This window comes from Amblyraja radiata, chromosome 19 (assembly GCF_010909765.2).
Source record: "Amblyraja radiata isolate CabotCenter1 chromosome 19, sAmbRad1.1.pri, whole genome shotgun sequence".
Classification (NCBI taxonomy): domain Eukaryota; kingdom Metazoa; phylum Chordata; class Chondrichthyes; order Rajiformes; family Rajidae; genus Amblyraja; species Amblyraja radiata.
The window spans coordinates 13,755,964-13,775,749 of NC_045974.1; the positions used below are offsets into that span (position 1 = coordinate 13,755,964).

Genomic DNA, 19,786 nt, shown 5'->3' on the forward strand with positions numbered 1-19,786 from the left:
TTCATCCCAATTTTCATTCTAGCCACATTCCAATCAATCCCCGCCCCTCCACTTCTCCTCAAGATTCCACTCACTCACTCACACACCGGTGGCAATTTATAGTGGCAACCTAACCTAACAACTCATACACCTTTGTGATGTAGGAAGAAACCTATGTGGTCACGGAGAATGTGTTTTCCAGAACATAGGGCCACAGTCTTAGAATAAAGGGGAGGTCATTTAAGACTGAGGTGAGAAAAAACTTTTTCACCCAGAGAGTTGTGAATTTATGGAATTCCCTGCCACAGAGGGCAGTGGAGGCCAAATCACTGGAAGGATTTAAGAGAGAGTTAGATAGAGCTCTAGGGGCTAGTGGAGTCAAGGGATATGGGGAGAAGGCAGGCACGGGTTATTGATAGGGGACGATCAGCCATGATCACAATGAATGGCGGTGCTGGCTCGAAGGGCCGAATGGCCTCCTCCTACACCTATTTTCTATGTTTCTATGTTTCCTCCACACAGACTGCACTGGAGATCAGGTTGGAAGCCAGGTCACTGGAGCTCGGAGGCAATCCTGCCATCTTGTCATTGTGCAACTTGCCTCCCTCGCAGCGCCAGAGACCCGGGTTCAATCCTGACCTCGGGCGCTATCCATGTGGAGTTTGCACATGTGACCGCATGGGTTTCCTCCGGATGCTCCGGTTTCCTCTCCACATGCCAAAGACGTACGTGTTTGCCGGTCAATTGGCCCCTGTTACATTGCCCCTCGTGTGTGAGGGAGTGGATGAGAGAGTTTGATAGCGTAGAACTAGTGCGGGCGGGTGTTCGATGGTCGGCGTGGACTCGGTGGGGAGAATGGATGTGTTTCCATGCTGTACCCCTGAACTAAACTGATCTCTTCTCCAGCCGTCCTTGTGAAGTTTCAAGCAGCTGTAACCTGTTCCGCCTGCTCTCTCCCTTCATCTCTCCCTTCCAGCTGGAGACCCAGCGGAACAGCGCAGCGACTTACACCCCCCACAAGTTGGTGATGGAGGGGCGGGTGGGCGTTCAGCAAGACGGCACCATCAGAGGGGACCCTCCGGACAGCACAGCGCCTCCCTTGCCCAATATCGCCGCCCCCAATGATAGGCAGTCCCAGGCCTCCGGCACCCCGCACAAGCCGCTCCGGGCAGGAGGTGACAACAGCAAAGAGGACGATCCAAATGAAGACTGGTGTGCTGTCTGTCAGAACGGAGGAGACCTGCTCTGCTGCGAGAAGTGCCCCAAAGTCTTCCATCTAGTCTGCCACGTGCCCACTCTCCTCGCTTTTCCAAGGTAAGATGCGTCAACTTTCCCCTTCCAGTTCTTATAAGGGCTTTTTGCCTCATCAAGTGTAAAGCCACTCCACGAAAAGCTGCCTTCTGAATGACGTTCAGTTTCGTTAGAATTTCGTGATTGGGATGTGGGCTTCACTGGCAAGGCCAACACTTTCTGTTTAACCTAATCGGCCTTGAGAAGGTATGGTGGTCCATTTCTTGATCCAATCCCATCCTTGTGATGAAGGTATTCCCAGAATGAGGGTGTGCAGTGAATTCCAGGGTTTGGACCTAGCAATGACGACAATACTTTTCCAACTCAGGGTGAAGTGGGACGAGGCAAACGGGCTTTCCTTTGCCGTTGTTCTTCCACCTTTGGACGTTAGGAGCTTTGGGATTTATTCATAAGTTCATGTGTTAGGAGCAGAATGAGGCCATTCAGCCCATCGTCTACCCCGCCATTCAATCATGGCTGATCTATCTATCCCTCTTAACCCCATTCTCCTGCCTTCTCCCCATAACCCTTGACACCCGTACTAATCAAGAATCTATCTATCTCTGCCTTAAAACTGTCTATTGATATGGCCTCCACAGCCTTCTGTGGCAATGAATTCCACAGATTCACCACCCTCTGACGAAAGATATTCCCCCTCGTCTCCTCCCTAAAGGAACGCCCTTTAATTCTGAAGCTATGACCTCTGGTCCTGGGATCTCCCACTAGTGGAAACATCATCTCCACATCCACCCTATCCAAGCCTGTTGGGTTGCTTTTGAGGAAGGGTTCATTGTGCAGTGTGTCCATAGTGTAATAAATTGGCTGCTGACCAAATGGTTTTGAATTTCTAGTTTTGACGTTGTCCATGGGTCAAAATTGGTCAACCACTTGCTTTGAGTGCCTTGTAGATAATTGACGGGCTTTGGAGAGCTGGGAGCAAGTCACTTTCCGTGGAATACGCAACGCTGGCTCGTTCTTGCCGCAATATTAATTATATAGCGCCGTGGAGTGTTACAGTGTGGAAACAGAACCTTCGGCCCAACGTGCCCACACCGGCCAACATGTCCCATCTACACTGGTAGATGTAGTTGCCCCAATTGAGTTGATGACTGTGGAATGGGACACTGGTATTGGCACTAGGAGCCTGGTATTGGCACAGGAGTCTGGTATTGGCACTAGGAGCCTTTTTTAACTGTGCCCTAAATCGCACGCTGTGCAAATGCAGTCTCTGTCCCCTTACACAAGCCATCGTTCTATGAAACAAGGTCCTTCAAGAGAAAGCAGAAGTGGCTCGCCACGAATCATTCAAATGCAAATAGGATAGATCCTATTCAAATTGTTTTCCGGTGCTAGGGTACCAGAGGACGTTGAGATGACGCGGTAAATTGAGAGCATTGGTGGGTTTTTATTTCCAACAGTCTCCGCCTTTGTGTTTCCTCACCCAGTTTTGCAGCCTGATTGACTGCATTAAATATAGACAAGAAAGCGCTGGAGTGACTCAGCGAGTCCGACAGCTTCTCTAGCGAAAATGGATAGGTGACCTTTCGGGGCGGGACCCTTTTTCATGTGGCGCAGCAATAGAGTTGCTGCCTTACAGCAACTGTAGGTTAATCGGCTTGGTATAATTGTGCAGGGATCGCTGGTGGAACAACCTCACCCACTCCTTGACTCGAACACCCACATGTTGTATCTTGCCTGCTTGACTACAGTCGTTGCTCAAGGATTATTATTGTATGCATGACCCTTCAGGATAGCCAAAAGCTAACCGGCAGGACTGCACTTGTTCTTTAACTGTAGGTTCTCTTATTTCTTTTCTGAATGAGATTGGCAATCTAATGCTGAAGAGGGAGCAGTGTTTGGAGCATCAGACAGGAACACTGGCTCCCATTGAAATGGGTGACCATTAAACCCATGCCCAAGAGCTGAGCTTCTGTTTAGCGTCAGCCAGCAATTCTCAGGCCAAGAACTCAGAGATCAGTGTTCCTTTTGAATTTTGATGATACATTTCCGGTAACTCCAATTCCGCATTTAAATGAGAAACAGGAATCCCTCCACCCTGACTCTCAGTCTGAAGAAGGGTCTCGATCAGAAATCTCACCTACTCCTTTTCTCAAACAAACTGCAAGAGGCAGGGACCATCCCAACGTTTGAGAAACAGTTAGACAGGTACATGGAGGGATGTGGATTAAACGCGGACAGGTGGGACGAGTGTAGATGGGACATGTTGGTCAGTACGGGGATGTTGGGCCGAAGGGCCTGTTTCCAAGCTGTATCACTCTATGACTCTCTGACTCCAGAGTTGTTTCTTGACCCGCTGCGTTACTCCAACATTTTGTGTCTAATGATGGTGTAAACCAAAATCTGCAGTTCCTTACCTGGTGCGTGAAAAAGGGTCTTGACCAGAAACGTCACCTGTTCCTTTTCTCCAGAGATGCTGCTGAATTACACCAGCTTTTTATGTCTATCTTTGGAGTAACTGGCCAGCTCCTTTACAAGTGCCTCTGTTGCCCCTTATTCTTAAACTGTGATCCCTGGTTCTGGAATCCCCCAACATCGGGAACATTTTCCCCGCATCTAGCCTGTCCAATCCTTTAAGAATTTTATATGTTTCTATAAAATCTCTCATCCTTCTAAATTCCAGCGAATACAAGCCCTGTCAACCCCTTCTTTAATCATATGTCAGCCATGAAAACCCAGGGAATTAACCAGGTGAACCTACGCTGCACTCCCTCAATAGCAAGAATGTCCTTCCTCAAATTAGGAGACCAAAATTGCACACAATATTCCAGGTGCAGTCTCACCAAGGCATTGTACAACTGCAGTAGGACCTCCTTACTCCTAAACTCAAATCCTCTCGCAATGAAGGTCAACATGCCATTAGTTTTCTTCACTGCCTGCTGTACCTGCATGCTTACTTTCAGTGACTGATGTACAAGCACACCCAGGTCACGTTGAAACTCCCCGTTTCCTAATCTGACACCATTCAGATAATAATCTGCCTTTCTGTTCTTGCCATCAAAGTGGATAACCTCACATTTATCCACATTATACTGCATCTGCCCACTCAAACAACAAATCACCCTGCATCCTCATAGCATCCTCCTCGCAGATCACATCACACTCCGGAGATGCCCCCAGTTGATCAAAGGGTATGTGTCCCGTCAAATATTGCCACCCAGCTTTGTGTCTTCCGCAAACTATCAATGAGGTCTTCCCCTTCATCCTTCTAAACTCCAGCAAGTACAGACCCAGTGCCGTCATTCGCTCATCATCGTATTAACCCAATTGTTCCTGGGATCATTCTCGTAAACCTCTTCTGGACCCTCTCTAGCGCCCACACCCTTCCTCAGATGTGGCTTCCCCAAAATGGCTTCACGTGCCGTCTGTTAAATAGAAACATAGAAAATAGGTGCAGGAGTAGGCCATTCAGCCCCTCGAGCCAGCACCGCCATTCAATATGATCATGGCTGATCATCCAAAATCAGTACCCCGTTCCTGCTTTCTCCCCATATCCCTTGATTCTGTTAGCCCTAAGAGCTAAATCTAAAGGGCCTGTCCCACCAGCATGCGATAGCATGCGTCTAGCACGACCAAACGTGGTCGCTTGAGGCGTACTGCCTCGCGGGGCCGGTCCCACTTTGATCGGTGGAGGCGTATGGAGTTATGCGGGGCTGGTTCCGACATCGCGTGGGGCTCCAAAAATCTTGCAGTGTTCGAAAATCCCGCGCGCCAACGGCCTGTCGGCCCGCAGCCGCATTGAGGCCGTACGCAGCGTCTCGACGTCGTATGCAGCATCTTAATGTCCTACGCAGCGTCTTGACGGCGTACGCCTAGCGCATGGCGTTGCACGATGACGTCACCACCCGGCGTGCCGTTGCGCGATGACGTCACCGTCCGACGCCGTGCGACGTCCAAATTCAGTCGATCTGCCTCCTGCCCAGCTAATTGGTGAGTTTGACGTAAATTACGTCATGCGCGAACTTTGCGCGTACTTAGCGCGAACTTACCGCGAACTTAGCTAAGGACAGGCCCTTAACTCGCTCTTGAAAACATCCAGTGAATTGGCCTCCACTGCCTTCTGTGGCCGAGAATTGCACAGATTCACAACTCTCTGGGTGAAAGTTTTTTCCTCATCACAGTACTAACTGGGCTACCCCTTATTCTTAAACTGAACAAGTCTGTTTGTTTCCCTCAGCGGCGAGTGGATCTGTACGTTCTGCCGTGACCTGGTGAACCCCGGGGTGACGTACGACTGCGACGAGCAGTGGCAAGCGGGCGAGAAGCGAAAAGTAGCGGGGGCTCCGGAGATGCCCCCAGTTGATCAAAGGGTATGTGTCCCGTCAAAAATGAGCAGTGCAGAAGAACTGAACACTAGCATGAACACTGGACGGCACGGTGGCGCAGTGGTAGAGTTGCTGCCTAATGCCCCTGTCCCACTTAGGAAACCTGAACGGAAACCTCTGGAGACTTTGCGCCCCACCCAAGGTTTCCGTGCGGTTCCCGGAGGTTGCAGGTGGTTGCCAGAGGTTGCAGGTAGTGGAAGCAGGTGGGGAGACTGACAAAAACTTCCGGGAGCCGCACAGAAACCTTGGGTGGGTCGCAAAGTCTCCAGAGGTTTCCTAAGTGGGACGGGGGCATTACGGCGCCAGAGACCCGGGTTCGATCCTGACTACGGGTGCTGCGTGTACCGAGTTTGTACGTTCTCCCTGTGATCGTGTGGGTTTTCTCCTGATGCTCTGGTTTCCTTCCACACTCTCAAAGGCGTACAGGTTTGTACGTTAATTGGCCTCAGTAAAGATTGTAAATTATCCCTAGCGTGTAGGATAGTGTTAGTGTATGGGGATCACTGGTCCGCACAGACTCAGTGGGCCGAAGGGCCAGCTTCCGCCTGCACCTCTAAAACTAAAACTAAACTTGACTGACATAAGATTCATCATGAAACATTCATCATGAAACATTTCAGCCTCTTATGTTAAATGTGTCTTATTTGGTTTTGCACTGGAAAATTGTGGGTTCAAGACTCACTTCAAACTTTGACCGTGATCGAGGCTGACAGACCAGTGCTGTGCTGAGGGGGATGTAGTGGTGTCAAAAGGTGCCATGTGGGAATAATTGAGGCTTTGTTCCCCTATAAGTACATATGCTCACCAGATGTGAGATTCTCCCATGGGAGGCAGCTCCCTCCCCTATCCCACCCTGTCAAGACTCTTCAACATCTTGTATGATTCAATCAAATCCCCTCTCTTCCAACCTCCTGCAAGTACAAAAACACAAGGTGCTGGAGGAACTCGGCAGATCAGGCAGCATCTACGGAGGAAACCGACGGACACCGCCTCCAGTTGGGACCCTTCTTAACACACGACCCGAAACGTCGTCCGTCCATTCACTCCACAAATGCTGCCTGACTTGCTGTATTCCTCCAGCACTTTGCTCACGATTCCAGCATCTGCAGTTTCTTGTGTCTCCTGCAGATACAAGCCGTGTTTGTTCAATTCAACTTTCCTCATGCTGCACAGAATGAGACAACATGGAAACAGATTGTTCAGCCCATCAAGCCCACAACGACATCCAAGCACTCAACTGCACCCATCCTAGTTTTTTATTCTTCTCATGTTCTCATCAATTCCTCCCAGATTTAACCACGGGGGTTAAATTTGCACACTTGGGGGCAATTCACCGTGGTCATTTCACCTGCATATCTGTGCGTTGTTGGGATTTGGGAATAGACTGGAGTAACCGGGGCGGCATGGTGTCACAGCGGTAGAGTTGCTGTCTTACAGCGCCAGAGGCCCGGGTTAGATCATGACTATGGGGTGCTTCCTGTACGTAGTTTGTACATTCTCACCTCTTCATAACGTCAGTGGTAGAAATCTCATTTGAAGGTCTTACTTGGCCATCAGTACGGTGCAGAGAGTGTTAGGATCTTTGAGAATCAATCTTTTGGGGATCAGATATGAAATCTAAGACCTGCTAGACCATTTGAGCTGGAAATAATTATTTTGAAGATGAGGTGAGTTGTTCTGATCATGGCTTAACAACACTCTGTGATGTTGATGGTAGCTGACGTGCTGCCTCGATCCCAACATTTCTGCAGCAATACATCGTGGACTGTAATAAGATATCTATATTATTAAAAGTCTGATCTTGACCGCTTTTGGCCCACTGTGCTGCGATTTCCGAGAGAACGCCGCCACCTACGGCCATCATTTTTGGCCACCTCGCTCAGAGCCCCCCTCCGCCTTCCGGGATCGGAGGATTTTTCCCATCGATGAAAAATCAGAGATATATTAATGTTTAAAAAAAATTCCCCATTCTCTCTGCTGCCCCCGCTGGTGGCAGGGGGGAAGGACCATAAAACCCAGAAGTGTAGTCCCTCACTCTGCCAGACCCAGGAAGCGAGAGGGTCACGGCTCTCTGAGCTACGAATACCACTGAACGCACGTCTATTCCCCTGAATCCCCTCGATGCGGCTGTAAGGTGGCTGCTGCCCAATTGTTTGCCTCGCCTTTAAAAAATGTTTGCGTTCACAAAATAAATTTTGGTTGTCAAGTGGCTGCAGCTAAATTGTTTGCCTTGGCTTGGCTTTTAAAATCGTTGCAACAGTTGGCTGCCAGCCCAAGAATCCATTCGGCCCACAATGTCTATACTAACCCTCTGGAAACCAGTACCTTCGGCCCGCAACACCCATACTAGCGCAACAGAAAGCCCCCCCCACTAGCGAGCAATATTGGAATTGGTGGAGAGGTGGAATATTGCGTTGGTGACCAGCCCTTCCGTGTGATGCTGGGACCCAACAGGTCCCACTTAGTCTAGTTAAATGATAAAGAGATGTTATGAGAATGTGGACCAGGTTACTGAGCCTTTCCATTGGAAAGTAACAAGTACATTTGGTATAGGAAATATGTTGTAAGCAAAAAGAATGCCGAGAAGATTTACAAGGATGTTGCCAGAACTTGAGGGCCTGAGCTATAGCGAGAGGTTGGGCAGGCTAGGACTATTCATTGGTGCACAGGAGGATGATGAGTGACCGTATAGAGGTATATAAGATCACAGGGGAAATAGATAGAGTAGATGCCCAGAGTAGGGGAATCAAGAACCAGAGGACATAGGTTTAAGGTGAGAGGAGAAAGATTTAATAGGAACCTGAGGAGCAACTTAGTCACACACAGAGTGGTGGATATATGGAATGAGCTGCCGGAGGAGGTAGTTCAGGCAGATACTATAACAACATTTAAAAGACATTTGGACAGGAACATGGACAATGAATGACTATGATTCCAAGTAACAAGTAATGTGTTTCTTACAGAAATGCGAGAACCTGCTGCTTTCTTTGTACTGTGATGAGATGAGCGTTGCCTTCCAAGAACCAGTTCCTGCTTCCGTTGTAAGTACCTGTGTCCCTTCTGTCCTAAAGGGCCCGAGTCCCTGCCCGCACATGGTCCCGTGCCACACTCAGCGAGCCTTTCCTTCGCTGTGTCGGGATGTTGGACCACACCTAAAATGGTCCATAAAGTGCGCAGTGGCACAGCAGGTGGAGATGCTGCCTCACAGCGCCAGAGACCCGGGTTCGTTCCCGACATCGGGCGCTGTCTGTGTGGTGTTTGCACGCGTTCCCTGTGGATTTCTCCGGATTATAATGTCACCAAAGCCAATTAACCGACAAACCTGTACATATTTATAATGTGGGAGGAAACCGGATCACCCGGAGAAAACCCTTGCGGTCACACTCCTCCGGATGCTCCGGTTTCCTCCCACATCCCAATGATGTACAGGTTTGTAGGTTAGAAAATAGGTGCAGGAGTAGGCCATTCGGCCATTCGAGCAAGTACCTGTTTGGCCTCTAAAGAAAAATTGATTTGGCCTCTAAAGAAAAATTTAATTGGCCTCTCAAGAAAAAAATTGCCCCTGATGTGTAGGGAGTGGGTGAGCAAGTAGGATAATGTAGAACTAGTGTGTACGGGTGATGAATGATCGGTGCAGACTCGGTGGGCCCAAGGTCATGTTTGCGTGCTGTATCTCTAAACTAAATTAAACTAGAAGGTGTGCAGAGATCTCGTCCTCTGGGGGAAGGTCTCCTGTCCTCTTTTATATAGGTTTGCAAGCAGGTCAACTCTTCTTGAAGCAATCTGAAAGGGAAATGGCCAGCCGGATTTTACCAAAGCCTTAAGTGCCGTATGATCCAGGTAGGCTTCCCTTTCCTGAAGGCGGCACGGTGGCGCAGCGGTAGAGTTGCTGCCTTACAGCTCCAGAGACCCCGGTTCGATCCTGACTACGGGTGCTGTCTGTACAGAGTTTGTACGTTCCTTCCGTGACCGCGTGGGTTTTCACCGAGATCATCGGCTTCCACCCACACTCCGCAGACGTACAGGTTTGTAGGCTAATCGGCTTGGTATAATTGTAAATTGTCCCTATTGTGTGTAGGATAGTATTAATGTACGGGATCACTGGTTGGTGCAGGCTCGGTGGGCCGAAGGGCCTGTTTCCGCGCTATATCTCTAAACTAAACTAAACTAAACATAAAGGATATTCCTGTCCACCGGATTTCAAAGTATTGAGTTCAGCTTTGGTGCTTTAACTGTAATACTTGAGCTTTTCCACATTATTCATCAGTTGCACACACCCTGTGACCACAGCTTCATTGGCACTAAGCGGCAGCTGCTCATTGTTTGCAGGTTCCTGACTACTACAAGATTATAAAGAAGCCAATGGACATGTGCACTGTGAAGAGTAAACTGCAGAAGCAACACGCACAGCACTATCAGAGAGCCGAGGACTTTGTGGCAGATATCAGGCTGATCTTTAAGAACTGTGGGGAATTCAATGAGGTAAGAGGCAATTCCAAGCGCAAACACGGGCCAGGTTTCAGCTTCAACACTCTCGAACTAACACACTGAAGTCTAACAGCTGGGTGTAGTTGTCCCACTTTGCTTTCCATTCTCTGTTATGTGCATTTGTCTGCCTTATCAGGCAGTATATCAATATGTTTGTGTGTGTACATGAGTGCATGCGTGCATTTGTCTGTGTGCATGCCTACCTGCTGGTGCGTGCGTGCCTGCATGTGTGTATGTGTGACTTTGTACCACTTCCAGATGCCTATTGGGGAACTGTGACAAACTCCTTGCATTCTCCAACGGCTCCGACACTAAAAAAAGACCAAATTATGATCTTGGTACAACAAACTTCTGAATTTAGGTGTTTGGGTATACTTTGGCTACATTAAAAGTGATTAGTAAAAATGTTAAAAAGTTGACGTTCAGAATTGCGCCTTGTGCTTGGTTGCAGTTTGGGATATAAATTAGATAGGTTAGATAGCCTTTATTGATATAAAGCATTTATTCACGTGTTCTGCATATCTAAAATTTCCCTCATGTCACCTTCTTCGGCTGTTAACCCAGCTTTCAGGGCATCTGGGGCACATTGGGAAGGCCAGCATTTCTTGCCCATCTCTAATTGCTCTCAAAGAATGTGGTGAGCTACCACCCTCAACCCCATGCAGTGAAAGTAGTCCACGTTTTGACCCAAGAACGGTCATATTTTTCCTGGTCAGGATCCAATAGCAGATGGAGGTGTTATGGGTTTGGGAGATGGGTGGCATGGTGGCGCAGCGGTAGAGTTGCTGCCTTACAGCACCAGAGACCCGGGTACCATCCCGACTACGGGTGCTGCCTGTACGGAGTTTGTAAATTCTCCCTGTGACCGCGTGGGTTTTCTCCAAGATCTTCAGTTTCCTCCCACACTCCAAAGACGTACAGGTTTGTAGGTTAATTGGCTTGGTTCTGTATACTTGGTATAAGTGTAAATTGTCCCTAGTGTGTGTAGGCTTGTGTTAATGTGCGGGGATTGCTGGTCAGTACGGACTTCCCGCTGTATCTCTAAACTAAACTAAACTAAACTAAACATTAAAAGATGATTTCAGAGAAGTCTAAGCAAGCTTTTGCTGTACACCTTGTAAATACTGCACAGTGTAGCTACAATACACCTTGGCTGAGCTGTGAACTGTATGGATTCCTTTGACCTGGATTGGATTGAACTTCATGAGTGCTGCACACCTCCGGGCAAGTGTAAAGAATTCTATTTCCCGCCTGACTTCTCCCTTGTATATGTTGGAGAGTTGGGAGATGAACGACTCACACTCTCACCTGACTTGTTTTATCCGTCACATATTTGCTTTATTATTGCGTATTATTAAGTTAACGATCTCAAATCCCCAGACGCCATGATGTGAATGGAATTCTCCCCAGATTATTAATCTGGTAACATGACCGCCTTGTCTCTCCTCCTTTGCTTTGTCGTGCCTTGTTCCACGCTTTCACTCCCTTAACGTCCTCATTCTCCCCTTCCTAAACCGCTCGGTGACTTAACATCATCCATATTTCCCCCCACCTCCTCTTCCCTCCTTCCCTCAACAAACGGGAACCTCCACGACCGTAAGTCAGAAGATGTCTGCTGCCTTTCACGAATGAGCAGAATAGCCTTAGCCTTTAAATCGCGCTTGCCTCCGTTCAGGAGCGGCGCGGTGGCGCAGCTGCTGCCTTACAGCGCCGGAGACCCGGGTTCGATCCTGACTACGGGTGCTTGTCTGTACGGAGTGTGTACGTTTTCCCCGTGACCTGCGTGGCCTTATTCCGAGATCTCCGGTGTCCTCCCACATTCCAAAGACGTTCAGGTTTGTCGGTTAATTGGCTTGGTATGAGTGTAAATTGTCCCTGGTGCGTGTAAGGTAGTGTTAATTTGCGGGGATCGCTGGTCGGCGCGGACTCGGTGGACCCAAGGGGCCTGTTCCCGCGCTGTATCTCTAAACTTAACGAAACTTTTGCAGCCTGAGTCTGAAGTCGCCCACGCTGGAAGGACCTTGGCACAATACTTCGAGGTGAAGGTCGCAGCTCTTTTCCCGGGTAGGATATTCCCACCGCCGCCGCCGCCCTCTAAGGCCGACTCCGAGCGCACGATGGTTAACGTGGATTCGGAGGAAGACGACGAAGATGTCGTCCAGCCCCGGAGAAAGCGTTCCAAAGGAAGAGAGAGCCCCATCTTCATCAAGTGACGGCAAAGGGATTCTCTCATTGAATAGACTTGCCGAGGACTGTAATATTTGTATCAGGAAAATGATATTTAAGAGAAACAATGCTTGAAATATCTAGTTAGTCGATGAACACTATTCTGTATTAGAATTACAAACCAGCAGGTGGTAAATTAAATACATTTCTGCTACCTCACAGACATGTCTGTCTGCTTGTTTGTTTCTGAAACACTCAGCGATGGCTGGCAAAACAAGTAGGATTTCAACTGTGACTCATTATCTCGTTCAATGAGGGGTTAGATTTCCCCTGGAAAATCAGGGCTGGTGCGACAATAAGCACCTAAAATAGGGCAGTCATTACGTCTCCTGCTCCACTGTCAGCCTGCCTTTATCTCCCTTGGTCATTGCAAGGGACATTCTCTCCCTTCCTCTTCCAATTTCTCCGACTGATCTTTCCATTACTAGAAAGTGAAAGGCTGACCCAGTCTTTCCCACTTGGTGTGGTGCTATCGCTTTAGCAGTGTCATACGCACCGCTATGCAGTGATTAACTTTGTGTTGCGTGCTATCCAGTCAAATCAGACCATGCATGAGCACAACAAACAGTGCCAAAGAGAAAATAAGCAGCGTGCAGAATGGGTTGAATTGTCTTCAAGTTGGCGGCTCAGATGTTAGTGAGTTGGGCCCACCACTTACAATTTACTGTTGTCCCCAGACCCTGGGTGGCACAGTGGCACAGCAGTGGAGTTGCGGCCTTGCAGCGCCAGAGACCCGGGTTCGATCCTGCCTACGGTTGCTGTCTGTACGGAGTTTGTACGTTTTCCCTGTGACCACCTAGGATTTCTCCGGGTGCTCCGGTTTCCTCCTGCACTCCACAGACATACAGGTCTGTAGGCCAATTGGCTTTGGTGACATTGTAAATTGACCCTAGTATGTAGGATTGTGCCAGTGTAGGGGGCGATCGCTGGTCTTGGTAGGCCGAAGAGCCTGTTTCCACGCTGTATCTCTGGTGTACATATAATGGCTGGTGTACATATAGCTGCTAAATTTGTATAAGATAATTACAAGCAGTTGAATAAGGGGTGGGAATTAATAAGCTTTGGCTTCTTCCTGCTCCTTTTCGGACACATACGATTTCATTAATTTATAGATATTGTTTATGACACTTTATAAATATTCTTGTTTTGTTTTTTGTATGCTGTTTCACACTTGCTTTTTCTTTTATTCTGTTCGAAATAAATAATAAAATAAAATAAAATAAAAAGTCTAAAGCAAAGGGAGTTACACCAAGAATCCACGGTAAGATTGGGGGTGAATAATTGTGAAATTGCTTCAAATTTCTCCCTCACTTTCCCCCTCCAAACACCTGTCTGTGGACCTTTGCCGCCACCTCAGCTGCCTGACGTTGTTTACGTCCGAACACCCTGGTGCACAGCAGGCTGGGATGTTGACCGCCACAGATACTATATAGTTGGAATTGGTGCGTCACCATTTATTTACCCCAGTGTTTAATTTGAGAATAATGGACTGTAATACTATCTTTCAGTGTGGTTATAGAGGGCGCCACTCTGTCTGCAACTCGTGCACGTTCCACTGCATCATCTATAGTCCAGGTGCCAAGCCACAGTCTACAGTCGCAGGTATGTTGATAAACAGGGATGAATCTTGGCAGCAAGTGCCAGGAATTCCATGGCAAACTGACTGCCTGCAAGTAGTTTGGGATTTCGACACATGGCCACAAATGCCGAACCCATGAAGAGATTCCGGCTGGCAAACCTAATGGTACTTTCTGTCACCTTATGAGATTCGCCAGCCCTTAGGCACGAAGCCCGCTGACATGGTGTGTGTTCATCTTGGTTCAGGCTTTGCTAATGCCATTCACTTCAGCGAAGGGTTTTACAGAGGAAGCAAGGTAAGAATACAGAAGGTGATGTTTTAATTGTACTTATATTAAATGGCTTCAATCAGCAGTTTGAGGTAATTTGGTTTTATTAAAACGCTTGATCATTTGATATTTTGTGTAAAATATTTAATGGATTTGACTTCCAGACAATGATCAGAAACATTCTCAAAGTGTCACTGCAAAGTTGACGGTGTGACTTTTGTGCCTGTCAGCTCTCTTCACGCTTGCAAGAAGGGCTTGTTCTCGCCCATCCTCCTGAACGACTTGCCAGGCCCTCGCTGATTGGGTCCAGGACGCTCTTGGAGAGCAAATGCAACCTTCCGGTTAAGTTGGGGTGTGGGGACAACGGGAAATTGTAAGTCTAGGAAGGAACTACAGATGCTGGTTTACGACGAAGATGGACACAAAATGCTGGAGTAACTCAGCGGGTCAGGCAGCATCTCTGTGGTCCTAAGTTTTCCGAGTAACAAGGCCAAAGTCGAAACAATTTATTTTCTCCAGGAAATTCTGGGCCCAACTCAATAACTCATTGGGTGTTTGGATGTTCATCCCGTGACCGCGTGACTTAAAGATAGCGGAGTCAGGGGATATGAGGAGAAGGCAGGAACGGGGTACTGATTGAGGATGATCAGCCATGATCACATTGAATGGCGACGCTGGCTCGAAGGGCCGAATGACCTACTCCTGCACCTATTGTCTATTGTCTATTGTGTTCTCCGAGATCTTCGGTTTCCTCCCCTACTCCAAAGACGTAGCGGTTTGTAGGTTAATTGGCTTGAGATAAATGTAAATCGTCCCTAGTGTGCGTAGGATAATGTGCGTGGATCGCTGGTGGGCGAAGACACGGTGGGCCAAAGGACCTGTATCTCTAAACTAAACTAAACTATCTGGAGTAACTCAGTGGGTCCAACAGCATCTCTGGAGAACAAGGATGGATGATGTTCAAGGTCAGGACCCCTCTGTGGTCCAACACCTGGATTGGTGTCCTACTGAGGCCAGCAGCATATCTCCTCTGGAGAAAGCAGGAATGGGGTACAGATTTTGGATGATCAGCCATGATCGAATTGAATGGTGCTGGCTCAAAGGGCCGAATGGCCTTCTCCTGCACCAAAAGTTTAAACCCAAAGAGAGAGGCTGCAATTCACTTTGCAAGCAAACGCTGTTTGATCAAAACACAAAGTCTGGAGGAGCACAGCGGGCATGGCGGCGTCTATGGAGGGAATGGCAGCGTTTCGGGTTTGAGACCTTTTTTTTTTACACACAATGTGATTGGTTTACATCAATCTTGACCAGCTTCATGTCACGACAAATGCTTTGAGATGGAGATATTGCTGATGGAAGTAATGTTCTGTCGGTATGGCTCTATATTGGCTGGAGGAAGAGAATTACTATCTGGGATCACGCTGTGTGAGTCCCAACATTAGTTTCCATCTTTGGGGCAGGAGGAGCCAGAATGGGCAAAGAGGGAATCAATTTCTGAAACACTTGGACAAAGGAGGGGATCAGAGGAATGAAGCTTGTCAGAATGGAAATTCACCTGCCTCTGCAAGTATATTGTAAAGCATATGCTATTGGTATGAAAAATTAATGTTATCCCTCAACATTGAGTTATACGTTGCCATCCCGGGGGAATAACATGCAAGGCTGTCCGAGGAGGACCAGTCACATATCTACTCTTCCAAAACTTGGGGCAGCACGGTGGCGCAACAGTAGAGCTGCTGCCTTACAGCGCCAGAGACTCGGGTTCGATCTTGACTACGGGTGCTGTCTGCACAGAGTTTGTACATTCTTCCTGTGACCGTGTGAGTTTTCGCTGGGTGCTCAGGTTTCCTCCCACATTCCAAAGACATGCAGGTTTGGAGGTTAATTGGCTACTGTAAATTGTCCTTAGTGCCCAAGGGTGTTTGTTGGTCGGCGTGAACTCGGTGGGCCAAGGGGCTTCCACGCTGTATCTCTAAACTAAACTAAACTAAGCACATGAATTTTCCAGGTTGCCTAATCAACCAACAGAGATTAGTAAATCTCCCAGAAAAACCTGACTTGCTTCTTATGTGGCAGTGACAGATAGCTCTATTAAAGACTCGTCAACTCAGGGGGAAAAAAAAGTGCTCTGTCCCAAGACTGGAGGCCTAACCTTACACTGAGGCCAGCAGCATATCTCCTCTGGCAGCTTGTTCCATACACCCACCACCCTTTGTGTGAAAAAGTTACCCTTAGATTAGATTAGATTAGATATAATTTATTGCCACACAGCCAGGCTGGTGGAAATTTGGGTTGTCTGCAGCGATACAATAATAAAGAACACACAACCACAATAAAACAGCATTCATCACTGTGGTGGAAGGCACAACATTTGGCCAGTCCTCCTCCATTTCCCCCCCGTGGTCAGGACCAGAGTCCAGAGTCAGTCCAGGATCGGCTCTTCCTCACCGGAGACCGCGGCTTTAAGTTGTTGTAGGCCGCAGGCCGGCGGTCAAGATTTAAAGTCCCCGCCGCAGCCAGAAGCACCGTAGACTGCAGGGCCGGTGGTCGAAGCTCCCCTCCAGGGGTGATGGTAAGTCCATGCCGGCCCCGCGGTAGAAGTTGGCTGCGGGCCGTCAGTGATGGCTTCTTCTTCCCCCGGGTCCCCAACGTGAGATCCTGGGCTGTAGACGCCGCACCAGCTGGAGCTCTGCAGACTGCTTCAGGCTGCGACTTCAGGCTGCCGGCTGCCCCGGGCCAGCGAAACAGAGCGCTCCCCTCCAGCGAGCCCCAGCGAGGGTCGCCCGCTCCACGCCGAGAGTCCACGCTGCGCCCGCCGCTGAAGCCCCGGGCACGTCTCCGGGAAAGGCCGCGTCGATCCTTGATGTTAGGCCACGGGGGAGGCGACCTGGAAAAACTCGCCTCTCCGTGGAGGAGGTGACCGAAGCGGTTCCCCCTTACCCCCCCACATAAAACACACAAAGAAACATTAAATACAGACTTTAAAACATACTAAAAAAATTTAAAAAGGTTGAAAAACTGACGAGCTGCATGACATGGCTGCTGCACAGAGCAGCGCCCCCTACAGAACTTCAGGTTCCTATTAAATCTTTTCCCCTTCACCTTAAACCTATGTCCTCTGGTCCCCGGTTCACCCACTCTGGTCAAGAGACTCTGTGCATCTACCGATCTATTCCTCACATGATTAGAAACATGATTCTAATTGAACTTGAACAATTTATTTTACAATGGGCCAGGGTGGAACCGATCCTTAGGGCACAGTAAATAAGATTCTGATGACTTTTTTTGACCATTCTTTGTTAGAGCTCCCAGATTTACTGGAAGAAAGGAAGACCTTCCGCCGTCCATCAAAGGCTTTGGAATCGTGGTGTTAGGTATAGTTTCTCTTGATCATTCTTTGACACAGTGACCTGTATTACCCTCTCGGTGTTCCAGGGAAAAGTGAATCCAATTAATGTCACATCTCCCGCTGGAATCACTGAGGAATGGGGCCAGATAAAAACAAGTAGCCACAGCGGCCTGTGGCTAACTCAACAGCTGGACAAAGCCACTCTGGCAACCAGAAAACTCAGCAGATCGGGCAGCATATGTGGAGAGAAGCCAAGGGTCCTCACCGGTGATTAGTACTGCACGGTGGCGCTGCGGTAGAGTTGCTACCTTACAGCGTCAGACACGCGGGTTCGATCCTGACTACGGGTGCCGTCTGTACGGAATTTGTACGTTCTCCCCCTGACCTGCGCGGATTTTCCCCGAGAGCTCCGGTTTCCTCCCACACTCCAAAAATGTACAGTTTGTAGGTTAATTGGCTTGGTGCATGCTGGTCGGTGCGGACTCGCTGGGCCGAAGGGCCTACTTCCTCTAAATTGGTATCTAAATTAAACTAAAGTCACCCAGGATCTGGAGTTTCATTATGATCTCTGGTGTTGTCTGTATGGAGTTTGCACATTCTCCTTGTGAATGAGTGAGATTCTCCCGGATGATTGTCTCAAGTGTGTGGCTGAACAATAGAATCTGGGAGGAATTGATTGGAGACACAGTGGCGTATAGGATCAAAGATGTCCTTCTGCAGTTGTACAGGGCCCTAGTGCGACCACACCTGGAGTATTGTGTGCAGTTTTGGTCTCCAAATTTGAGGAAGGACATTCTTGCTATTGAGGAAGTGCAGCGTAGGTTCACAAGGTTAATTCCCGGGATGGCGGGACTGTCGTATGTTGATAGAATGGAGCGGCTGGGCTTGTATACTCTGGAATTTAGAAGGATGAGAGGGGATCTTATTGAAGCATATATTGAAGCTTATTAGACACGCTAGAGGCAGGAAACATGTTCCCGATGTTGGGGGAGTCCAGACCAGGGGCCACAGTTGAGGAATAAGGGGTAAGCCATTTAAAACGGAGATAAGGAAACACTTTTTCACACAGAGAGTTGTGTCTGTAGAATTCTCTGCCTCAGATGGAGGCCGGTTCTCTGGAAACTTTCAAGAGAGAGCTAGATAGGGCTCTTGAAGATAGCGGAGTCAGCGGATTTGAGGAGAAGGCAGGAACGGGGCACTGATTGTGGATGATCTGCCATGATCACATTGAATGGCGGTGCTGGCTTGAAGAGCCGTATGGCCTACTCCTGCACCTATTGTCTATTGTCTATTGTAGCAGTACAGCTGCTGCCTTACAGTGCCAAATCCTGGCTATGGGCGCTGTCTGCACGGAGTTTGTATGTTCTCCCCGTGACCGCATGGGTTATCTCCGGGCGCTCTAGTTGCCTCCCACACTCCAAAGACATACATACAGGTTTGTTGGTTAATCGGCATCAGTAAAATTGTAAATTGTCCCTAATATGAAGGACAGTGCTACTGTACGGGGTGATCGCTGGATGGTGCAGACTCAGTGGGCCAACCAGCGATTTCTGCATGCTAACGCTATCCTACACACACTAGGGACAATTTACAATTTTACCAAATAAAATTAACCTGCAAACCTGTACGCCTGTGGAATGTGGGAGGAAACTGAGGATCCCAGAGAAAACCTACGCGGTCACAGGGAGACCGTACCGACAGCACTCATAGTCAGGATCGAACCCGGGTCCCTGGTGCTGTAAGACAGCAAATGTATTGTTTCTTTGCTTTGAAACACTGTGAATGCACTTGGTGTGTTGCCCCCTGAGAGTCATCTTGTCGAAGCAAACAATTAGTAAGTTGGCAAAACAAAATTTAATGGAATTAAAAGGCTGCACACCATTGTTAGAAATGTTCCAATATATACAGCAAAATACAAACTCTAATCATCCCTTGACAGGGCAGTCAACATCTCTACCCTTTGAGCAAGTTCACTTTGGTTGTCATTTCTTGCTACTGCGATGACCATGAGCACATCAGGTCCTGGTTTCCCATTTTGTCGCTGTGTAGCACTTTTTTGAAGACAAAATTGCTGAAGTAATGCTGTTCCGTCCTGTTTTCAACTGCCCAGGATCAGTAGATGTCACACAGATTTCACCTTGAATGGAAACTTGGAGCAACGCTCAATAATTACCTAGAGATGGAGAAGGTGAACATGGTTTCAGCGGGCAAATGGGGAGAGTGGGACTGAGAGATGGGCTGCTTGTATTTGCAAATTTTATGAT

At 48.4% G+C, this 19,786-nt stretch overlaps 2 protein-coding genes across 3 annotated transcripts in view; one reads left to right on the forward strand and one right to left on the reverse strand.

The window, feature by feature from the left end:
• trim24 (tripartite motif containing 24) overlaps nt 1-12,487 on the forward strand; it is a 109,640-nt gene extending 97,153 nt beyond the window's left edge. For both annotated transcript variants that reach the window (XM_033037725.1, XM_033037724.1), the window contains 5 exons: nt 956-1,293; nt 5,465-5,597; nt 8,576-8,653; nt 9,942-10,094; nt 12,089-12,487. In XM_033037725.1, the coding sequence (XP_032893616.1) occupies nt 956-1,293; nt 5,465-5,597; nt 8,576-8,653; nt 9,942-10,094; nt 12,089-12,313 (927 nt within the window). In that variant the 3' untranslated portion in view covers nt 12,314-12,487. The remainder of the gene's footprint in view (nt 1-955; nt 1,294-5,464; nt 5,598-8,575; nt 8,654-9,941; nt 10,095-12,088) is intronic.
• A 6,866-nt stretch (nt 12,488-19,353) lies between these two features.
• Nucleotides 19,354-19,786, reverse strand: part of LOC116983849 (fibrillin-1-like) — a 149,068-nt gene continuing 148,635 nt past the window's right edge. Inside the window, exon 67 of the mRNA XM_033037726.1 lies at nt 19,354-19,695. Coding sequence (XP_032893617.1) covers nt 19,685-19,695 — 11 coding nt within the window. The 3' untranslated portion in view covers nt 19,354-19,684. The remainder of the gene's footprint in view (nt 19,696-19,786) is intronic.